The sequence below is a fragment of the Centropristis striata genome, chromosome 10 (genome assembly GCF_030273125.1).
Source record: "Centropristis striata isolate RG_2023a ecotype Rhode Island chromosome 10, C.striata_1.0, whole genome shotgun sequence".
NCBI lineage: Eukaryota > Metazoa > Chordata > Actinopteri > Perciformes > Serranidae > Centropristis > Centropristis striata.
Genome location: NC_081526.1, coordinates 10,004,667 through 10,027,017, shown reverse-complemented (window position 1 = coordinate 10,027,017; position 22,351 = coordinate 10,004,667). Strand labels below are relative to the sequence as shown.

The window sequence follows — 22,351 nt, the reverse complement described above, 5'->3', positions numbered from 1 at the left end:
GAAATTTACCAAGCAGGATCATGAGATTAATCATTCATCAATAAAATCAAATGAATTAACATTGTTAAAGTGGAAGGTGTTGATCTGGGGCCGGATTCACAAAGCATTCTTAAGAGAAAAATGCTTCTTAAGTTTCTTAACTTTGCTCTTAAGACAAAATGTAAGAAAATGTGGTATTCATGAAGAAATTCTTGTCTTTTCTTTCGTTTTTTTCTTCACTTTCTTCTTAATTTTTTTCCTAAGATAGAACTTGAGAACAAATGAGATTCTTGAAAACAAAGTTCTTAGATTTCTTCTCATATTTCTTCACAACTTTAAGAGAAGCCCTCCGTAGTCTTAAAACAGCTACAGTAAAAAGGTTAGTCTTGAAATGTATTTACTTGAACAAATTTGTATGACATTTATTTGATTTCTTTAATATTTAGTTTAACCCTAGACAATGTGTTAACAAATTTTGTTCAATGATGTTGGTCAGGGTATTTTTTTTGGGAATATATCACATAAAGCTTATTCTGGCAGTTGACATAATAGAATTGGCCTTTCAGGCTGTGTGACATGTCGGCCTATTCCTAGATTACACTACAATGTACTCTTAGTAAATCACGGAGGCAGTTGTTTTATTTGATGCCACTTAATTAATGATCTAGTGATCTTAAGTTAAAAATCTAAGAACGTCCTAAGTGAGAAAACTAAGAAGACATACGGCAATAGCATTTAAGAACAGTCTTAGGAACATCTTTTTTTCTTCTTAAGAATTGTTTTAAGTTTAATCTTAAGAACACTTTAGTGAATGAAACCATGGACCATGTCTTCTTCTCATGTGATGTGATACAAGCATTCTGGGTCAACATTCACAATTGGATCAAACAAAAAATTTGTAAGAAAACATTTTTTCTAGCTGATATCTCTAGAGACGATCTCACTTTCAGTATGCTTTTGCAAAACAAAAACGACAAACTATGTTGCAACGTTATCCTTTGTTTAGCAAAATGTTTCATCCACAAGAATAGAGTTATGAAATTTTCCCCCAAATTTATTGTCTTCATGAATGAATTAAAATTGTACTTAGAATCTCTAAAAATTCTAACAATAACAAAGGCCCAACAATTATATGATATCTTGAAAAAATGTTCTACTGAAATGAACATTTAAAACAGTTAGACTGTTTTATATGTATTTTATTTTTGTATTTATTTTAATTGTTTGCTCTGAATTTACAATATTAATGTTGTTATTATTATTATTATTATTATTATTATTATTATTATTATTATTATTATTATTATAAGTTTTACTGTTGATTGATGTTCACCTAGCATTATTTCTACACTTATGCAAGGTATGTACTGTGAAAAACGAAATGAAATGTTTATTTTTGTAATTTTCAATAAAGAAAAAAAAACACTTTTGTGAATCCGGCCCCAGTTCCTTCTGGCCACAAATATCTATAAGTAAAGTGTTTATGTATATATGCTTCTGGCTGTATGCTCAATCCTCGTGTGACGTTCACGGAAGAGCCCGCGCTGTTCTCGCGATACTTTGGCTCAGACGTGGGTTTTTGGAAATCAAGGGTTGTGGCTGAGGGGTAAGTGACCACTTAAACTGAAAGCGTATGGGTACAAAGCTGCTGCTGTTAAAGGCTTCGTTTGTGGCGCTGCGGGGGACTGCTGCTCCGGTACCGTGAAACAAACGACCTCGAAACAAACGTTGACATCTCCTCTGTTTACTGTGATATTTAGGTCCAAACATGGCGACGGGTGTATGTTAACGCAGGACTCGGGCTGTACCATGGAAGCGACAGATAACCGCACTCTGTGAACCCGTTATTGTTTTTCTGTTGTGTGTTTTAGGATAATATTACAACATAAAGCGGTAGAAGTGTCCGCGGAGGACAGCTCAGAGTGTCCACCTCTGTTTCTTGTGTAGACCAAAATAAACGGACCGTGTTTTATGAGGACACTGAGGTGTAAACAACCAAAGCAACCGCCCATCATCGACACGCTTTGTCCAAATATCCAGCTGTCCTCTGGACTCTCACCTGTCCACTGCCACTCAAAACCACTCTTACTCACTCATTATCTCATATCAGCTCAGTACATCTGCTCACATTAATATTTACTGTAAACACAATGTTTATTCTCCACCTTGAATGGTCCATAGTCTCATGTGTAAACAGTTACCCGTTACATTAATGCACATCTGTAGGGCTGATATTTTTCTCCTGTTTGTGCTTGTTCCTGTTTTATTTCAGGGTGGCATCACAGGAAACCCTTAATATGAGTGATGATAAACCCTTTCAATGTACTGCTCCTGGGTGTGGACAGGTAAGTTATCTCTCTTATCAAAGCATTTCAAATGACCATGTACAGTCATGGAAAAATGATTAGACCATTAGACCACCCTTGTTTTCTTCTGTTTCTTTGTCATTTAATACCAGGTATAGCTAGAAGTACATTTGTTTGGACAAATGTGATAATAACAACAAAAATAGCTCATAAGAGTTTAATTTTAGAGCTGATATCTAGCCATTTTCCATGGTTTTCTTGATCATGTAACTCTTGTGAGCTATTTTTGTTGTTATCATCATATTTGTCCAAACAAAAGTACCTCTAGTTGTACCAGGCTTTAAAATTAACAAGAAATTGAAGACCTTGAAGAAGAGGTCTAATAATTTTTTCCATGACTGTATATAGACAGGCTTATGGCTAGGTCAGCTTGTGTGAGCGTAATATGTACTCAAATAAAGGTGTTAGAGCTAGATTTTAACACAGGCCCTTTTTAAAAGACGGGATCACAATTTTATGTTACAATGCCAGACCCAGGGGATTTTATACTTTAGTGGTGCAGAGTCCTCAACAAATTTTGAAGTACGCAATCTATCAAAATAATACTGACATAGAAAATGTGGGGCTCCTGGGTGTGATATGGATACTGATATTGGGCTAATAGTGTCTCAAATTGCTAGATCCTGTATCAGTGACAATATGGCTGATCTATTCAATTCTGTTTATTATATAATTTAAACATTATATACTAGAGTTTTAATCCTGTTGCTGTTTTCAAAAGGTTTGCACCATTTAAATGCCCAAATTTAAATTTTACTGGGACTGTGCATCGCTACTCCTAACTTGGACTTGTCAATTGCCATGATTTTTTAAATATATATATATATATATTGAGGTATAGACCAAGCAGCCAACCCCTCAACCATCAGAGATATTTTAAGTTCCTTTCGAAAAACTCTCTAAGCTTTATGTATTAGTTTTGGCCTTCAGTTCCCTAAAATCCCCCCCAAAAAGTACATGACCTCTGGAACTGCAACTAAACTAACTGTTAAGAGAGGTTTTTCTAGCATGAAGTGTACCCTTATCAATATGTAAATGTGGACAAAATACTCGAAACATTTGAACTAATGATCTGTTTTAAAGCTGGAGTAACCTGTTCTATATTTGCTTAACTGGGCAAAAATCCCATATAACCTTTAAGCACATTGTAATTCAAGTGATCTGAGAGAAGCTTAAGTAATTTAAGGAAGAGGGTGTTCCTATTGGCTGTTCTACAAATGCAGATGCATGTGCACTTCCCTTCAGATGGTTAAAGCCTGATTCAATGGCGTTGAGTGGCTGTGTTCAAATTCTGGCTTTTATTTTTATTTTTTTGCCTTTTCAAGAAGACCTCCAATCTCTGCTTTAATGACAGTAAAGACATTTAAATGAGCTGCCTGCATCTAATAGAAAACTGAATGTTGCTGAGTGGCTGTGCTAACACTATAAACAGGGCTCCTAGACCTGATTCATACACATCCTGTTTTATTGTCTGTTTTCTATTGTGACCTTACACAGAGATTTACAAACGAGGATCACTTGGCTGTCCACAAACACAAACATGAGATGACCCTGAAGTTTGGCCCAGCGAGGAATGACAGTGTCATCATCGCTGGTGTGTTGAAGTTAAGATATTTTGAAGTGATTGATATTTTAAGTCAGTCTTCATACTAAAGGGTCTTTTTATCCTCTGTTGCAGACCAAACACCGACACCTACACGATTTTTGAAGAACTGCGAGGAGGTTGGGCTCTTCAATGAACTTGCGAGTCCATTCGACCATGACTTCAAAAAGGCGACTGAAGATGACATTAAAAAGGTTTTTCTCATAGTCAAACGCAATGTTCACACATCATTTAACTTCTGTCTGTCTCACTGATCAGTTTCACTGAGATGATTTATATTTATATCACTCTAGTTACCATTGGATTTGTCGCCACTTGCAACGCCCATCATACGCAACAAAACAGAGGAAGCCACAGCTCTGGAGGCACATCGAGATAGTCCTCTGCCACACCCTGAATCCACTACGAATGATGACAAGGTAATTAGTTTTTACTAGTCTGTGTGTGCTTATTATGTATAGTTTAAGAAGTTTTAACTAAGAGTAAATAACAGATGTTCTTCTGCTGCTACTGCTATTGGTCTTTTTTATATTGATTAGCTATTACAAATTCTATGGTATTAATTTAATATGTGATCTTATTATTTGCTTTTTTTAAATGAGAGTTCGTCTCAACTTTCAAAGGTAAAACTTCCATGAAAAATTGCTAACAGTACTGCACAACATGGCCAACACTTAAGCTCATACATCTTTCCTTTGTTGAACTCTACTATTCCTGATATTGAAAATAATACAGTTGGCCTTAGTTTTATCTTAATAACTAATGTACAATCTGGTGTGCATTAAACACTTCCTGCAGCTAAGGTCTTGTATGATGTTTTCAGGATTTATCTTTGCAGCCAGCCTCACTGCCAACATCCACTATAGTCCATCCTGCATCCCTCCAAGTTCCCAATGTACTTCTAGCAACCTCAGAAGCTAGTGTTGTAATACAGCAAGCTCTACCATCACCAACATCTAGCTCTGTTATTACCCAAGTCCCATCCACTAATAGGCCTATAGTGTAAGTAACCCAAAATGTCCATTTTTTAAATCATAGTTCTATTAAGTCATCTTTATTTCGTAAGTCATCTTTATTCTTTATTTTAATTAGTCATTTAGTCGTCTTATTTATTTATTTATTTGTGCAGTTTTGTCTTGGTGAGCTCATATTTCATAGGACGTGCTTGTGTTGTTTTTTTTATTTATTTGCACTCTGCAGGAATTTTTATTTTTGGCTGTAGATCTCATAAGTCCCGCCTTCAAGAACAACATCAGCATTGCTCAGATATGGACTTATAGCTTCAGTTCAAATGGTGGAAAAAATGTAGAATAAAAAAATTAAATAATTAAAGGGGGGTTTCCACGTGATAATCACTTTATTGGGCTCTTATACAGGATTGTATTATTTATTGAGCCTTTTTTTATTCTAAAGTAATAGTATAAATAACATTGATAATATTTAGTAAATTTCATCATTGTCTCATTTTGTATACTTCTGTTAGTAAAGTACCATTTAGTACACACTGAAACTTTTTGTTGTTGTTTTTTTCCTTTCAAACCTGCTGAAATAATGCAGCAATGATAAATACGTTTAAATATATAGGTTCCACCAAATCACAGATGATTTGGTGGAACCCCCTGTGTTTTCCTAAACCAGAAGTCCATAACTGTGCAACACTGATGTCACTTATGGCGTCTAATGTGGTGACAAAATGTGTGTCGTCATAGTGTGGGAAATATTGCTTGAACCTGTGATGCAGCAGGTGTATTTTTGAGTTGAATTTTGTTTTGTATTCACTTTATTTCCATATGTTGTTTGCCTGAGTATGACATAATGTAGGTGTGTTAGTTGCCACTCCTGTCTGTGATTTATGACAGATTCTGTTTTGTGTGTTTCCTCACTGGTATTTCTTTTCTCTTCCCTCTTCAGCCCGGTGTCTGGCACCTTCCCTGTGCTCTTACAGCTGCCTAACGGCCAGACCATGCCAGTTGCTATACCTGCGTCTATTACAAGCTCAAGTGTACATATTCCAACTACAATCCCTGTGAGTGTGGTGCTGGTTATATCATGTTAAAGTTGTGTTTCTGTGTTTGAGTTAAAGCAGTAAGCAGAATTTTGAAATGAGACTTTTTTAAAAATAATTTGGTGACCGTTAAGACTGCATGCATTGGCATTTCCTCACTCCACAAACAAGGATCTCACTAACAAGTGCTGGTTGACAAATCACTCTCACCTCAAGGTCCATTAAGTAGCTTCTCTAGAGCTTTTGTCCATATCACATGATCTTCTACCACTGCCTTGACTTTGGTGTTAAAGGGCAATAATACAAAAAAAACTACGGTAACCGATCGAAGCAGCGGTAGACCAGTAACTCCTGTGTTCTGCAAGGTAAAATTACTGTTTTTGTCAATGGAGTCCGGTAGCGTTGAAGCTGTCATACAGCAGCTTCAGTTCCCAATAGGAGAGGCCGGTCTGAAGGCCCTGTATGGCAGTGAAAATATTATAAATATAACGTACATTCAAACTGATATTTTTTGTTTTTAGATAGCTTAAAAAAAGCAGTTTTCAAGAAAAACTTGATACTTTCGTGTTCTTTTCATTCATATTGGCTTAAAAGTTGAGCTTCAGAGTTCATTCTTGACTGTAAGAAAAACAATTGTTGACAAAACAATCTCCTCTCGGGGTCCATTTAGTAGCTCTTCTGGAACTTTCTGTCTTATCACAAAGCTCCATAAAGATCACTCAATGAACCTGGAGCTTAGACTTTGTTGTTGGCTGCTGGTTTCAAGGGCAAGAATGAACTAACTAATGAACCAAAGTATTTGTTTTCTCAAGCGGGGTCATTTCAGATAGCTGTATTTTGTCTGGTGTGTAGAATAACAAAATCACTGGACTGTGTCGAATAACTTGATGCGTTCCTGTGTATAAGTTCACTGTTTGTGTCTCACATTTTAAACATACAATTGCTCACATAAGTAAAACTAAAGTCCTTCCAAAAGTCACATTCACACTACACTTAATCCTGTGGTGATACATTAATACCAAAAATTTTCTTTGCTCTACTTGGACAGAGGGCCTATTTACAACTTTGGCACCCCAGATTTGGCAGTGAACTCCGAGCTGTAGCAGCTGAGTGAAATAATGGACTTTAGAGTACAACTGTGTCACTGTGGCAAAGACGCAGGATTTGGCTGAGGCGCAGCAGGCTCCGGTCCAGGATACTTCACTGTTATTTGTCCTTGTTCAATTAGAATCAACGCTCTTGATTTCTGGCAGAGCAGATAGATGATACTACTAATGTGTTTTCCAAACCAATTATAACTGCAACCCATGACAGTGTCTCGTATCGGAAACATGTTGTACATGGAGGTCTTGTTGGGTTTTTTTTTTTTAACTTCCCCATGTGGAAGCTTGTCTTGTTGTTCACTGTAGTCCTGATTGTCTGTGTGGAACGCTGAGCAGCAGATGATTATCTCCTGATAGCAGCACAGCAGGGAAAAAACCTCTATTTTCCCAGTCTGTAGGGATTGGGAAAGCCGTTGACAAGCAAAGGAGGGCAAAAGTAGATGGAGAACATGAGCCACCAGTGGGCCTCCCTTTCACTCGATCATCTCCTCCCCCCTCCTCTCTTTCTCCCCTTCTCCTGCTCTCCCCCACCTCCCTCTGTCTCATTGTCAGCGGTTGGTGAGGAGGCCTGGCTCTGGCCTTCCGACTCGTGTCTCTCCATCCTCTCCTCAGCTTCCCTGCCCATATGCTCTCACGCAGGCAGGCAGAGGTTCATTAGCGTGCACACTGCATCTCCATGTGGCGCTGCCTCCACAAAATAACAGGCCATCCAACCTAATGAGGCTGAGATATGAGGAAACTCTGAAAGCGTGTGTTTGTGTTGTGTGGGAGCGCCGCCTGCCTTTTTACTGCCGAAGACTAATTTTCTCTGTGCTGATCTGTCTCTGTGTCTCTGCCGTCAGCTTGTCAGACCTGTCACCGTAGTGCCTAACGTCCCCGGGATCCCAGGACCTCCCTCGCCACAGCCACAGACCGCCCAATCAGAAGCAAAGCTGGTATTAATTATATCTTCTTTTACATCAAATATTATTTCCATGTGGAGTCTGTTATTTCCCATCTGAGAGACATAATAACAACAGAAGTAATGAGGGAGCCTGATGATAAACGACCTGTCTTTGACCAGACGAGGGCGCTAGTGACAGGCTGGGTCTGAAGTATTCCAAAAACTGTGTTGGACATTTTATAATTCTTTCTCTTTATCAATTGACTTTCCATTTATCAACTAAAACATCTTTAAAGATAACTTTTTGTACTAATTTATAGTGCTGTAACGATTAATCATTCCACATGAAATTTATCAAATAATTATTTTAGTAATTTCTTAATCAACATGCTCAACATTTTTTTGTTCTAGCTTCTCTTATAACAACAACATTAATAATAATAATAACAACAACAACTGTATTTGTATAGCACCTTTCATGCAAAGATATCATGTTTTGCAAAACAGGATTAAAAACATAAAAATGTAATTCCATAAATAAAAATGCAAATACACAATTACAATAAATAAAAACCTGGAAAGGTTCAGGATGCTACTCTTCTTTGTAATACATGATGGTAAACTGAATATCTTTTCTAAAGATGTTACCTGAGATTGTGTGAAATTATAATGGCATTTTAAAAAAATATTTGAATTTTTTTTTAAGACAAAATAATTTTTTAAAGGTATATTATGCAGGATTTTGCAGGAAGAAAAAATAATGTATATACTACAATAACAATCACTCTCAATAACCACTTATAACCCACTTGAGATGTGTGGTGGTGTCTGTATCTGCACAGAATCTGCCCTCTGCCCGTATTTTCTCTTTTCTCTCTCATTTTGCTGTGTTCGGGATGTTTCTGTATCTTAAAGTGAAAATATAATCATCAGATTAATTGATGAAATAATGAAAAGTACCGAAAAAAATGAAATATTCGAAATATTTCTCCCCGAGGAGACGACGGTCAGCAGTCTTGTAACTCCTGTATAGAAAGTGATAGTTGAAGGGCAGGATATGAAGTGTTGAGAGGGAGATCAGTGGCAATGTGATGAAGCACGGATCACAGAACCTGTAAGTGTTCGCAGCATGCTCCGCCTGTGGAAATTAACAGATAAACTGTGGTGTGTGTGTGTGTGTGTGTGTGTGTGTGTGTGTGAGTGAGGAGGGAAGGATTGATCCTGACTGGCGAGGAAGGAGTGAAGAGAGGGGGAGGGAAGGGGGTTGTCGGGGATCATGGGGTACGGAGATGACAAACGCGGAGACAGCGTTGTGCTCAGCACGCCGTCACCGGGGCCAACCGGAGGGGGGCTACCAGCAAAAGCCAGCTGGGGGCATCCTGGCACACGCTCAGCGAGGCACATTAAGTCGGCCTCACCCTGCATGGAACCTTTTGTTCAGCAGAATCCTGCCTGACCTGCACCCCCTTCCTCTCACTCCCAGCGCCTCCCACCGCACTCAGCTCATCAGCAAACACCTAATGAGCCCGCGTCAAGAAAACAGACCCCCGCTCAACCTGCCTGCACCCCGCCCCCACCCGGCTCTCAGGGGGCGCAGAGACGGCACTTTACAAGGACTGATGATGCTGCAAAGACCACAATAATGATAATTAACTTGCTGAATTTAGAAGATTATGCTGTTAATTAGTTGCAAAATAAAGATAAGTAATATAGTAGCAGATGGTTGAATAACACCCATGAGATGGAGGGTTATTACACTGATGAGGTTTCCATGGCAGAGATGAAATATGAATCTGACTGGCTTTTCCCTCTTTCTATGGGCCATTCCAAGAGAATAATATCTTGTTTCTGCCAGAAGAGCTTCTGGAAGGGTATTACACGATAAACTAATTTGGTAGATAGATTGGTCTGGCAAAGGTAGTTGTTAGAATAATGTGGTCCTCTGTTTTCTCATGTAAATGTATTCCCTCTCACTTTGTTATTGCTTCGAAAGGCTCATTCACTTTCACCTTGTTTGCTCATTGTTTGATACTAGAGGAATTGGCTTGTGAATCATGGACGGCGATCTGTGGAGGAATAGTTTCTGTGAATGGGCTGTGTTTGTGTTTGGCATATGCGGTCCTAGTCAGTGTTCAATGTTTTTTCATAGTTTGGGTCACATTATGTGCCAGAGATGTTCATCAGCTTGGTAAAAATACTATATCAAAATATATATATTAAAATATGCTAAGTAAGTGTTTTACATGCTTCATCAGATAGTTCCATCATTGCATTATGTCTTTGCAAAATTATTTAAATTCTACTTAAACTGCTAAAATAAGTCAAAGTATGTATGGAAGCCCATTTTGGCCAATGTGACAAAAAAATATTTTAAGTCTTCACAATGAATTTTTTTCTCAAAATAAGTTATTATTGCAAAAATAACGACTGTGTTGCAACACATTTTTTTAAAATGAGTTTTTCAATGTGTTGAAATACAAAGTCATTATTTTTATTACCATGACTTTTTCATTTAATGGCAGGAATGGACTTAAAAAAGTTTCTTTATTATTTCAGGATTTCTTCATAGTTTTTTTAGTTAGATCTTTTTTCAGAATTGTTCTATTTTATAACCTTAATTTTGGGGGGACATTTAATAAAGTACTTGTAAAAAGAGAATATTTCACATAATCCATTAACCATCACTGATACCTCTCTTCTTGTTCCCTGCTGTAAACTCAGTAACATCATTGAAGCAAGATGTTACAGTCTGTTCTCTCAGTGCTATTACTTTAATAAGCCTGGCGTTGTTAGCTATCTTTAGGTGCCACTTTACACAACTTCCTACATTTTTTTATAAGCTGTTGATGTTTACATGAGTGAACGTAGTTATATTTCCACATGTACCAATCATCTCTTTGCATGAACTTTTCATAAACGTTTCCTCTGTGCTGACTCTCTTCTCAGAAACTGAAAGCCACGTTAAGCCAGCAGCTTCCTCAGGTAACCAATGGAAACGGTGGTGAAGTCCAGAGCAGTGCAGTCACCCACACTCCTGCTCCAGCTTCTCCTGCTCCAACCCCGGCCCCAACTCCAGCCACGATCGCGGTCCTCGCCCCTGCTCCTGCTCCGGCTCCTGCTCCTGTTCCGGCTCCTGCTCCAGCTCCGGCTCCTTCTCCGGCTCCTCACCTGCCTACGACTGAGGAACCTTCTTCCCATTCCCTTCAACAGCCGGCCACCTCCACCACAGAGACACCTGTGAGTATCCACACGTCTTTGTCTGTGTATGTTTATAAATATATGTTTTTAAATATATATATATGTTTAAATATAAATATATGTTTTTAAATAAATGTTTTTTCCCCAGTTTTAGCGTATTTATTTAGGCAAAGTTCTTGTTCATCGGCTTGTTTGATCAACTTGACTTTGAAAAAAGTATTTTTCATTTACATAATTACGTTGCTCAGGGGATGTTTTTGCTGTTGTTATAGTTGTTTAAAAAAAATCAAAAGTAGAAATTAAATATATTCAAACTATACCCAGCCTGAAGGCACGATAGATCTATCAGTAAGCTAGTTAACTTCCTCACCGTTAGTTTTCAGCTAACTCTGAGAATAATGTCTTTTTTAATAAATTATAATAATTTATAAAGAATACTTATATAAAAAACAATAACCTTTATTTCTAGAGCACTTTTCAAAACCAGAGTTACAAGATGCTTCACAATACAAAATACAATAACACAATAAAAGTGTAAACATAGTCAATCCTAGAGAAATACAACAAAAACAAATATAAATTACATTATACACAGAAAATGCGATTAAAAACAGGGATTTTTCAGGAGTGGTCAAACAGAGATATAAAACAAAATGTAAAAGAAAAACATTTAAAAAAAAAGTTTTACACATAACATAAACACAACTTCAATGGATTTTGTTTAAACATGATTAAATGACCTGAAACAGGATTTGATTCCCGATCACCATGTAAAAGCAACTAAACTGAACATAATGTGACTAGCGACAGAAACTTTAATATTTTATGAGTGTAACCTCACCAGTTCAGTTACTCAGTATGCAATATTCAGTGCTGCACAATGATGTCGGCACCACATTGCAGATGTGGTGGTTTTGTTCTGCCAGTTATTGTTTTGTATTATTATTATTATTGTTCAGGCTTCCCCAGCGCCCCCTGCGCCAAACCCCCCGAGCACAGGGGGTCGGCGGCGCAGAACCACAAGTGAAAACCCCGATGAGAAGCGGCGCAAGTTCCTGGAGCGGAACCGGGCTGCAGCCTCTCGCTGCAGGCAGAAGAGGAAAGTGTGGGTCCAATCTCTGGAGAAGAAGGCTGAAGACCTGAACTCCATGAACGGACAACTACAGGTGCTCTTTACCTTTTACATGTAACAACAGTTTCTTCATCTCTCTTTGTTTTTTCTGCTTGTGTGCATCACTTTGTGTGTTTGTATGCATGTGTGTGTCTGATTATCAGCGCGTGTTGTTAGTGTAAGCGTGTGTACACAGACTTTTCCCTTCTGTGGTGATGAAGTCATTAAAGCCGATTAAGAAGAGCTGCCGTGTGACAGCAGCAGTGTGTGAGCCCTTTACATCGATATGTCCCTGTCAATAAAGATGTATCTTCCAGATGTCAGCCGCGCACAAGCGTGTCTTCGCTTCTGTCTCAGCAGTTTACTGAATGGCCTCAAAAATCTCCGAGGGAAAGGTGTCTTTTTGAACCTTCATTTTGCAGGAAGCAATTAGGATCTGATGCTGACAAGTTCGAAACAGTTCATGTATCTGCTGTCTCTGTTGATAAGTGTGAGCCGAGGGTGCGGCACATCGGTGTTCCAGACAATTAAATGAGATGTGGTGTTTATTTGCTCACTGTCTTGTTTTTCTATGAAAGCAGAATAAGATGTGGAAGCTGAAGGAGGGGCAATGAAGAAATAGGTTCATGTCGTTAATATCTGGTTCAAAAACAAGTTATCACCACTTGTCATGTGTGTGCTTATCGAGATTGTATTTGGATATAGGCAGATGAACAGAAGGAAAGGTGAGTGGACGGGGTTATGAGCAGAGCATCGTTGTTAACTACAAAGAAGGCAACAACATGTGGCAGAGAATAAAAGGGCACTTTATATGAAGGCATTAATCAGCGGTGCAGTTTTTGTAAAAAACCCCATGCTGACATGGCCCAGCTGATCAGTAAAACTGCCTCTAATGATGCACAATTATTTTAACATCATCCTTAACTGGCTTTTTAATGAGGTGTCAGACCAGGCAGCTCACAGGGCTCCCAGCATCACCCAAGGCCCATTTGCACAATTTCGATTAATTCACAAAGTTAGAAACAAGTTAAAAAATTCCAGTTTAATCCAGTTCAACATCTCAGGTATGAGATGCAGTTTGACGTTACAGTAGGAGGAGTGCCAATGGACGTTTTACTGTTGTGGCTTTTACCTGATCTTCTGGGTAAATTTGGTGAATGCATTGATTAATCAACCACTTTTACACTCAAATCTGTGTTAACATTTCTGACTTTTCTCTTCAAACCTTCTTCAAATCTTGCAAGCTTTCCCATAGCAGAGTGGAGGGAGCATTTAAAGAGATTGTGTTTATGTTGGCTGTAAATGGCAGCAGTCATGGTGGAAGCGTAGTGAATATGGCTTTGGCTACATGTGATACATACGCTCCTTCCAGCTGTGTTTAAATCTGTCTCACAATAGCTCAGCCCTGCCAACACCAGCAAGACTAAACAGATGGAATCAAATAAATTGGCTGCTTTTAGACTAATAGATTAAGCCGCCCATAGTCCTTTAAAGGAGTAGAGAAGGAGCTTAAATCTGCCATTGGGTGTTCTGTGAGCCCCTGGCCGCTCTAAATCCAGTTAAAGTCACCTTCAGCGTAATGTGGCCCTCTTTTACGACATGCAGAAATCCTCAGCTTCCCCTGGGAGCTGTAACGACACGAGAGTGTAAATCTCTGCAGCATCTACAAAGTTGCGCTGACAATCTGAACAGCTCACCTCTGACAAATGTGCCGGTCGGTAGCCAGCGAAGGCCCATAATTATTGTGCAGGAAAAACATAAATGAAGAAGTGTATCATACTTTATCCTGAATTCATTCATTACGGTGTTAGCTTTCCCTGTGTTTAGTATCTCTTGTGGAGTTAATCTGCAGATATGTAGAGGTCGTGTAGCCTTACTGTACAAAGGAGGTCTTGAGAATTTAACCCTGTGATCCCATTAATAACTGCCATTGAAATCATCCATATTCAGGACGAGGTACAGCTCGCTTCATGTAGAGAGGGTTTAAAGCAGCGTGCAAGCTACAGATACTGTATTGAGCCTTTACTGTATATATGCATGTTTTGGGTTCAGACCAGAGTTTTCTGCAGATATTTTCATGTTTGCAGACAGTACTGAAATTATATTGGAACATATCTGCCTATTAATGCAGAATTTTCAGGCAATAAGACTTTGGGCATAAGACTTTGATATCCAAATTGTTCCACTTTGCTTGTAGTGCATTGTATTGACTAATCAGGTTTGAGCTGGCTTTGGTTGCATGCAGGTAAACAATCCAGGTGGAGCTCAAAAGAAGTGGACCACATTGGCCAAAACTCAGAACCCATTGGCTGTCATTTGACAAAGATTTAGCTTTTTTTTTAGTAAGGATTTAGCAGATACTTCCTTTTTGGCCAATATATTAGTACCAACATATCAAATGTGGGCCAAAAATAACAAGAACAATAATGAAAGTTAAAGAAATGTTTGAGATAATGTAGAAACAGTGTCATCTTTAGTATAGTAGTGGTGTACCAATACATTGATCTGTATAGATGTGTCCATTCAGTGATCAGCATCCAATATCATCGATACAAAGTGAAAATATTGATGAATATCACCTTTAAGATACGCTTTTATATTGAAATACCACTTTATATGTATTCTTTTTATTTTTGGGTAGCCTTTTGTGAGTTGATATAAATGTTACTGAGCTGTGTGTTATTATTAAATATGATATTGTCTCATACTGATCGTTGGCCACTGAATTTAATCAAATCAAAATGGTATCATGGCAAATTTTGTGATGTCAGCAAATATCATATTGTCCTAAGTATTGATATATTATGTTGCGTTGTGATTTACAGCCCCATTTCACAGTTTGTCCATCAGAGAGCACCAACAAGTAAATGTACCGCTCAGTACATATCTTTATTAGAAATTATTGAGAAAACTAATATAAATTATCCTCATCACAAAGGTTTATGTTACACATGTTTTGCGTTTATGTAAAAAGAAAAAGGAAATACTGGTGGATGATACATTGTTATGAGACTGTTTTAACTCTCAACTTTATAATTAAATGAAAAGCCTCTCATATAATATTTCATTTAACTGAAATCTGGTTTTGGAAGATAATTTCTACAGATATGAACTATCGGCACTTGTCGTCTGTTTGTCTTCAAGTTGTGATCTGATATACTGTACGCTCCAGAGTGACCATTTTATTGAGTACTGTTGTGTGTCTCCTCTCTCTCAAAGAATGAAGTCACCCTGCTGAGAAACGAAGTGGCTCAGCTGAAGCAGCTTCTTCTGGCTCATAAAGATTGCCCTGTAACCGCCATGCAGAAGAAATCTGGCTATCACAGTGAGTAATGCTCCATTATTCTCAGCCCGAGGCTTCCAGTGAAACGCTTCGAAAATGAGCTCCAGCTAACCACGAGAAGGACATGTCTTACTTATGGCCAAACTGAAAGAGCTATTGACATATTAGATCCCTTTTTTTCAAAAAAAACTTTGCAAAAGTTAAGATATTTATGGGCAGTGCGGTTTTAGACAAATACTCGCTGCCGGCGTTGTGTGAGTCTTTTCAAGAGGCCACAGGTGGCAACCACAGCACACCAATTGTTTCCTCCTCGTTTGACACCTAAATAAACATTTGTCAGATGTAACTAAATGCACGAAGAACCCAAATGCTTGTGTTGTCAAGAACAGGATAAGTATGATCTCTGTTTCTGTAAAGCCTACACCATACAACGATCATGAATATTTGAATATATGAGAAGATTCTGCCGTCTGCAGCCTTAAATTTCCTGTTGTCAGCCTGCACACTGTCGTCTCCATGCCAGTTCTTGTTCATCACATGGTCTCATTTAGAATCATATCACCAATATTTCTTCGTTTCCCAAGCCCGGGGCTCTGTCATTCTGATTTTCCGGTCATAACTCACCTTCCCTCACAGATGAGCCGGTATGCAACGAGAACAAGTGGTGCTCCAAGCCACTTCTCCACTGTGCTCTAAACGCCTCCGCTGACTTGTATTGACAATGATTGCCTCTGAAATGAGTCCATTAAAGCAGCAAGCTTGACAAGACTGCAGAGCATTCTCATTGCGGGGTGTCCACCAAGCTAGGCTGTTCATTATGCATCCCTTATTGCTAACCGTCCCACTGACACACGTCATGTGCATTATGGGACTGATGGTTTCCAGGCTAGAGTGGGCTGTCAGAGCCAGGTCTCATTTGGTGTCGTCTGGATTGTTTTTAGAAAGATCCGCAGATGAATTGGGTCATCTTTCTCATGTGTTTGCCGAGGACGTCTGTCCTGTCTTTCTAGACCTTTTGTGAAGGATGACATTTGGAGCACTTTTCACCCTGTTTGGGGAGATATAACCTCATCCAAATACCCCAGTTCATCAGTTTGGCTCATGATGACAGGTGGGGTACATTTTAAACAAGCCAAGAAGGAAAGCCAACTAATGTGAAGATGAAAATAAATGTCTGTTAGAATGGCAGGATGAAATAATCCCGCGGTTCTTACCGTCTTTGTCTGATGTACCTCCACAGACCTATTTATTCATTAGTTTCATCTTTTTCCCCATTTATCCAATAGTTTCAGCTAACTGTTTCAACTTTTTATCCATTTCTTCTAGCTATATGTTTAAGCTGTATCCACTTCTGCTACTTCTAGTAGAAAAATGGTCCACTTGACATGTAATTTACAGGTGTTACAGCTGATTGAAGAACAGTCATTTCATTTTTTTTTTTCAAACTATAAGAAAATTAGAGCTACTCCACCATCAGTCCACTTACCCCCTGGCAATGGCATAAGTACACCCTGAGGCGCGAGTGCCCCTTGTTGAGAATCACTGAAATAATCGATCTTGCTAATTAGTGAAGCACATTATTTGATTCTGACTGATCCGTGGCTCTCGCTCATGTAAAGGCCTCATCAAGCCTCCCTTTTTCTGAGTGTTACATTTCCCGTAAGGCTACACTGCCCCCCTAGACCTGGTAATACCCTTCATCGTCCTGCCCAGGCGTAGCCATGGCAGGTGGGAGGAAATTACCCAGACTGCCCCACAAACAAGCCAGGACATGCTTTCACTTGGCACACAGAGCTGTCCATCTGCTTACAGCGAACCCCACTTCAGAAACCAAGAGAGCAGAAAGAAGCTCTGGCCGCCCAGGGAACCAGAATTTCTGGGTATTATGATAAATCAGACAGCCACCCCTTAATGTCGTTAGGAGTAATAATGCTCACTTGAACATGGAACAAAACCACCAAGCTGATTTATTCTGAGGCTGACCTTCTGCATAGTAAAACAGCAAGAGAGTTTATAGCGCTTTGACATTCACTTGCACTAAATCACGCGGTCAAAGTCCAGTCAAGAAGGCAGACGAAGCCTCTAATGCGAAGACATTTGTATTGCACTTTAATTGCTCCTTCTTGCTATGGAATCCGTATTTTACGTTCTCAAATATGAAACCCAGTCATTAATTACAAAGTGCCATAACAAGTGACTTCATATCATTAACAATATTAATTATCGCTGTGCTCCTTATTCCTTTACGAAACAGAGCATGAGAGTAGAGTCTTTTTTTTTCCATCAGGATCCAATTAATTCAATGCAACTGCCTAACAGCTGGTGGCATTTCGACTCCAAGTCTTCCCTACTCTCCAGTGTGAGCATCATTAAAATCAGGTGCTGTAATCATCTGTCGCTGCAGTAGTTGGCAAGGTAACAAAAAACAAATGAGAATGCAGTTAGGGATGGGAAACACTGCCACATGCCCCAGAATGTAATGTACCCTTATGATGTGGGTTTAAATTGACATTGGAGCTTTAATTAAAGGAAGGAGTGCAGAAGTAGCATTATGGGGATTAATGAAACAGTTTGCATACACCACATGCAAATAGCTGTTTTACATCTGATTAGGTCTACATGATAAAGCTTTCCTAAGCCTTCTGGATTGTTTCAGGTAAACGATGCAGGCCAACAGAAATGTGAGGAAATCTAAACGGTACAAACTTCTTCTAATATCTCATTTTTTTCAATCACAGTCTCCGACAAAGACGAGAGCTGCGAGGAGATGTCCGTCCCCAGCAGCCCCCAGAACGAGGCCATCCAGCACAGCTCCGTCAGCACCTCCAACGGGGTCAGCTCCTCCTCCACGACCCCGGCCGTCTCCGCCCCGTCCAGCGCCGCCACCACCACATCAAACCAGAGCACAGAGGAGACCCAGTCTCAGCCTTCAGGGAGTTGATCGTCCCAAAGTGTACGCGAGCGTCAACACTGGAGCCTCTTCAATCTCTCTGACAAACGGAGGAAAGGGATTCTCTCTCAGCTTCAGTTTGGACCATGCTGTTTTTAATTTATTCTTGATTGCTATGTTTATGTTTGGTCCATTTTGTCCTCCGTTAGCAATGCTTTTTGAAAATGCAAAATGTTTTCTCTGGAATTGAGGAAGACAAAAGAACAGGCACTTTAAGTGTAACATGTAAAACAAGTAATTCTAAAATGTTTTTGTATTTGTGCAATTTATTTATTACTCTTATATATTTTTTTATTTAAAAAACGATCAGCCTGAAAGTTTGATCACAAATTATTAGAGACCTTACCAAAGTGTGTTGTAGTTCATTTGTAATTATCATAACTGACTTTACTATCTTTATGATGAAGCTACGAGACTGTCCTCCCCCCAAAAACAACCCCATAGGTCGCTTGTACAAGCAGCTTAGTACGCCCCATATTTCAATTTATTCTTAGGTGGAGACCTCTAGTGGCCAGAATAATTATGACGGGAGTGAAGGAGGAAGTCAGGTGTCGTGGTATGAAGAGCGCAGGCTGTACTCATGAACTGTACGTAGTTACTCCTTTGAAAGTAATGCACTAAATTATGTAGCTATTCCACGTCTCTTAATTCAATGTCACCAACATAACTGTGTCCAGCGCTTCTGTACATAAGTTGTAATTTTATCCCGACCTTAAACAAGTAGTTTTGTTGCCTAAACTTTGGTAGCTCTATATCACAACTTTACAAATGTGTTTAAAACAGCGACCGTTATTTCCTAGAGTAATGTACAAAATGGTAAATGGAGTGCACTTATATAGCGCTTTTATCCAAAGTGCTTTACACTACGCTCATTCACACACACATTCATACTGGTGGCCGAGGCTTACAGGGCACACGGGTGCCACCTGCCACCACTGGGAATTCATTCACACACCGGTGAATGCAGCATCGGGTTCAGTATCTTGCTTAAGAATACTTCAACATGTAGGCTGCAATGGTCAGGGATCCAACCACCAACATTCCAATCTGTGGGTGAACGCTCTACCAACTCAGCCACATGCATGCATTATGAGATTACGTCAAAGAAGGAGATTGGGTTTGATGAATGGGTGAAACAAACGACTGTCACAGAGGATGCAACTGTTTGTGTCCCGTGTGAAACCAAAAGTCAACTGACTTATTATAACATAACGTAAATTCCTAACAAATGTAACTCTGTAACTAATGCACCTACGTTTTAATACATAAGTACATCATGTTCTTCGTAGGTATTTTATTGTAATTTTAAGGCAACTTAATAGAACTGATATAATGATGATATAATTGGCATTATAAATCAAGTACACCCTTTGAAAGAGTAATTAACTTTTAAGTGTATGATAAATTGTGCAGCATACTTTTTTCTTCTTTTTAGCTAAGGTGCTGTGCCCAAGTCTCTAAATGTTGGGAAATCCCTGCCTTTTTTTATAACCTGTTGGCTGAAATGTTAGTGGTATTCCTATGTGAACAAACAAGCATGTAAACACAAATGGTGATATTGTGCAATATATGGACACAATAACTGTTGCTTAGCTCATTAAGTCCTATTTAAGTGACCTAACAAGATTACTGATTTTAACCCAAACCGAGATCTTTTCTGAAACATACCAAATTAACCTCATGTTTAAAACTGTTATGTTTAAGTATGAGGACGTGTTGATCTCTTGCCACCAGTAGCAGCGCTAAATAAGGAAACGATGCAATAACAAACAACCTATGTGGCTGTATGGGTTGGAGGACTTGTTGGAAGTTGCATAAAGAGAAGTCACTTTTTGTTAATAATTTGCTTTTTCCATTTTGCACATTTTGAGAGATGACGTGTTTACCTTTTTAGAGTTGGACTGTCCACATGTTAAGTACTGGCAGCTTTTTAGAAGTAGATTTGAATACTGTCACACTACACAAATGTAAATGGCTGAATCAGATTTAAAAATTTGACAATTTTTTCTGTGAGTGAGATCAGCAGTAGTTGCATCTTGCAGTTTGAATGTTTGAGCTCACCTCTGCTTGTAAAAATAGTCTTAAAGAGGTGGGAAATGTGGTTAGAAACGTGTGTTATTTCATTAACATTCCATCTGTAGTCTGATTGTTCCTGAAGCAGTGATTGTAGGATTGCAGTACCTTTTCCATTACTCAATCTTGGTGATGTTGACTTCATTCAGTGCCATTAATGTTTTTGTATGAATTACTTCCGTACATTTTTAATGCAGATTAGCTTGAGTTAATAGCTGTTCTCTCAGACGAACATAGTTTCTCAGTAAGGAAATATCTCGCTTTGTATTCTGTCTTTGCTTTATAAATGACTGTTTATGGCTTTAATGCAGAATACTTAAGGACATTAAGTTGTTTTCATGATTACAATTCTCTGAAGTTTATAGAAAATATTGTAAATAACATCACTGATACATCGTATGTGATCTTTCTAGGTGTTATGTACTTTGTTTTGTTTTTTATAGATTAGTCTGGTTTCAGTAGATGAGCCCTGTTGATCACATGTTAGCAGTCGATCTTAACAATGTTTCAATCATTAGGATAGACTCTGACGTGATACCCTGTCATGTAAAATTAAAGCATTCAGATGTGACCAGGAATCACATCCTGTATATTAGAGTTACACTAATACCGCCTGTAAGAATTGTGAGCATTTCATCATTGAAATAATAGTAGGAAGAAAATCACACCATGAAGTCAATTTGCCTTTTCTCTTAGTCTGTACTGGCTTACTACTGTGTAGTTTTACAAGAACACATTTGTTTTCTTAAGGTATAATTTTTTTAAATTTTTATTTAACTGTTATGTGCTATCTGCATGAGATAATAATTCTCTGCGAGAATTTAACTGTTTATTTGATAATGTCTCAGTCAGATAAATATCATTAAACAAGTTGTTTCAACTTGAGTTGTGGCTCTAAGTTAATAAAAGCTTTGGTTATTTGTTTTTACCTTGGCTTAACTGCAAAAAAAAGGAGTGTGATACTGTGTTGAAAGTGTACTTGTAACTTGTGAAAGTTCTGTATAAAAAAATGAATTGATAAGTTGTTGTAATAAACCTTTTAATATCTCTTTAAAATCCAGATTTGCTTCTATTTAATTCTCCAGAAGGAAATAAACTATGTTAATCATCTAATAACAAATAAATGGCTGTATATTAAGTTTCCGACAATAAGATGATAGTGTCAATAGCAGACAGTCGCAGTCCTCCTCACATACTTTATCAACTGTTAAAATATTTACAGTGCCTTACTGTAGCTCTGATACAAAACCACTGTAAAATGATTTAAACTGAGCTGCTCATGTAGTCATGTTGTCAAGCTGTTGCTGCTGCACAAAAACATTTCTTGTGGTGTATTGTGCCACCTTGTGGAATAGCGAGAGTTGAACATATTTTTGATGATATATCAGTCCAAGCCAAGTCAAGAGAGAGTGCGGGACTTTTTGTAATAATTCTCCAACAACAAATTTTATACCACAGCAGCAGTCACATAGTTGGCTTGGAAATGTGTGTGGTAGAATACTCAGATCTTTTACTGAAGTAAACTGAAGAAGTAAAATACCACAATGCAAAAATTGCAACTTCTTATTTGATTCTTAAAAAAAAACAAACATGTATATGTGTGTGTCTTAATATGTATATTGCCTGCAGGCCTCTCTATGCTGCACTTTGAAAAGTCTTGTTGTTAAATGGCACGCTACACATCTGCTATTTGTCTTTCGGCACACTACACAGACTGCAGCTGAGTTGAAGCAGCCCTGAGGCCTGTTCCATAAGGAGAGAGTTTACTACATAATCCAAATCCAACATAGTCCCCAT

At 38.5% G+C, this 22,351-nt stretch overlaps 1 protein-coding gene across 1 annotated transcript; it reads left to right on the top strand.

Annotated features, from left to right (window-relative positions):
* The first annotated feature begins 1,643 nt into the window (after window positions 1-1,643).
* On the top strand, window positions 1,644-21,600 carry atf2 (activating transcription factor 2). The gene is made up of 12 exons (XM_059342923.1): window positions 1,644-1,675; window positions 2,252-2,324; window positions 3,843-3,939; window positions 4,024-4,142; window positions 4,242-4,367; window positions 4,772-4,950; window positions 5,860-5,974; window positions 7,899-7,991; window positions 10,886-11,176; window positions 12,097-12,303; window positions 15,468-15,573; window positions 18,270-21,600. The coding sequence occupies exons 2-12, from the start codon at window positions 2,277-2,279 to the stop codon at window positions 18,470-18,472; spliced, it is 1,584 nt and encodes a 527-aa protein (XP_059198906.1). The 5' UTR covers window positions 1,644-1,675; window positions 2,252-2,276; the 3' UTR covers window positions 18,473-21,600.
* The last annotated feature ends 751 nt before the right edge of the window (window positions 21,601-22,351 follow it).

Bases quoted from the DNA above. Each gene is read 5' to 3' on its own strand.
- atf2 (XM_059342923.1), top strand. From the start codon at position 2,277: ATGAGTGATGATAAACCCTTTCAATGTACTGCTCCTGGGTGTGGACAG. The intron at 4,368-4,771 runs GTAATTAGTTTT...TGATGTTTTCAG, and splicing joins CCACTACGAATGATGACAAG to GATTTATCTTTGCAGCCAGC. The intron at 12,304-15,467 runs GTGCTCTTTACC...TCTCTCTCAAAG, and splicing joins CCATGAACGGACAACTACAG to AATGAAGTCACCCTGCTGAG.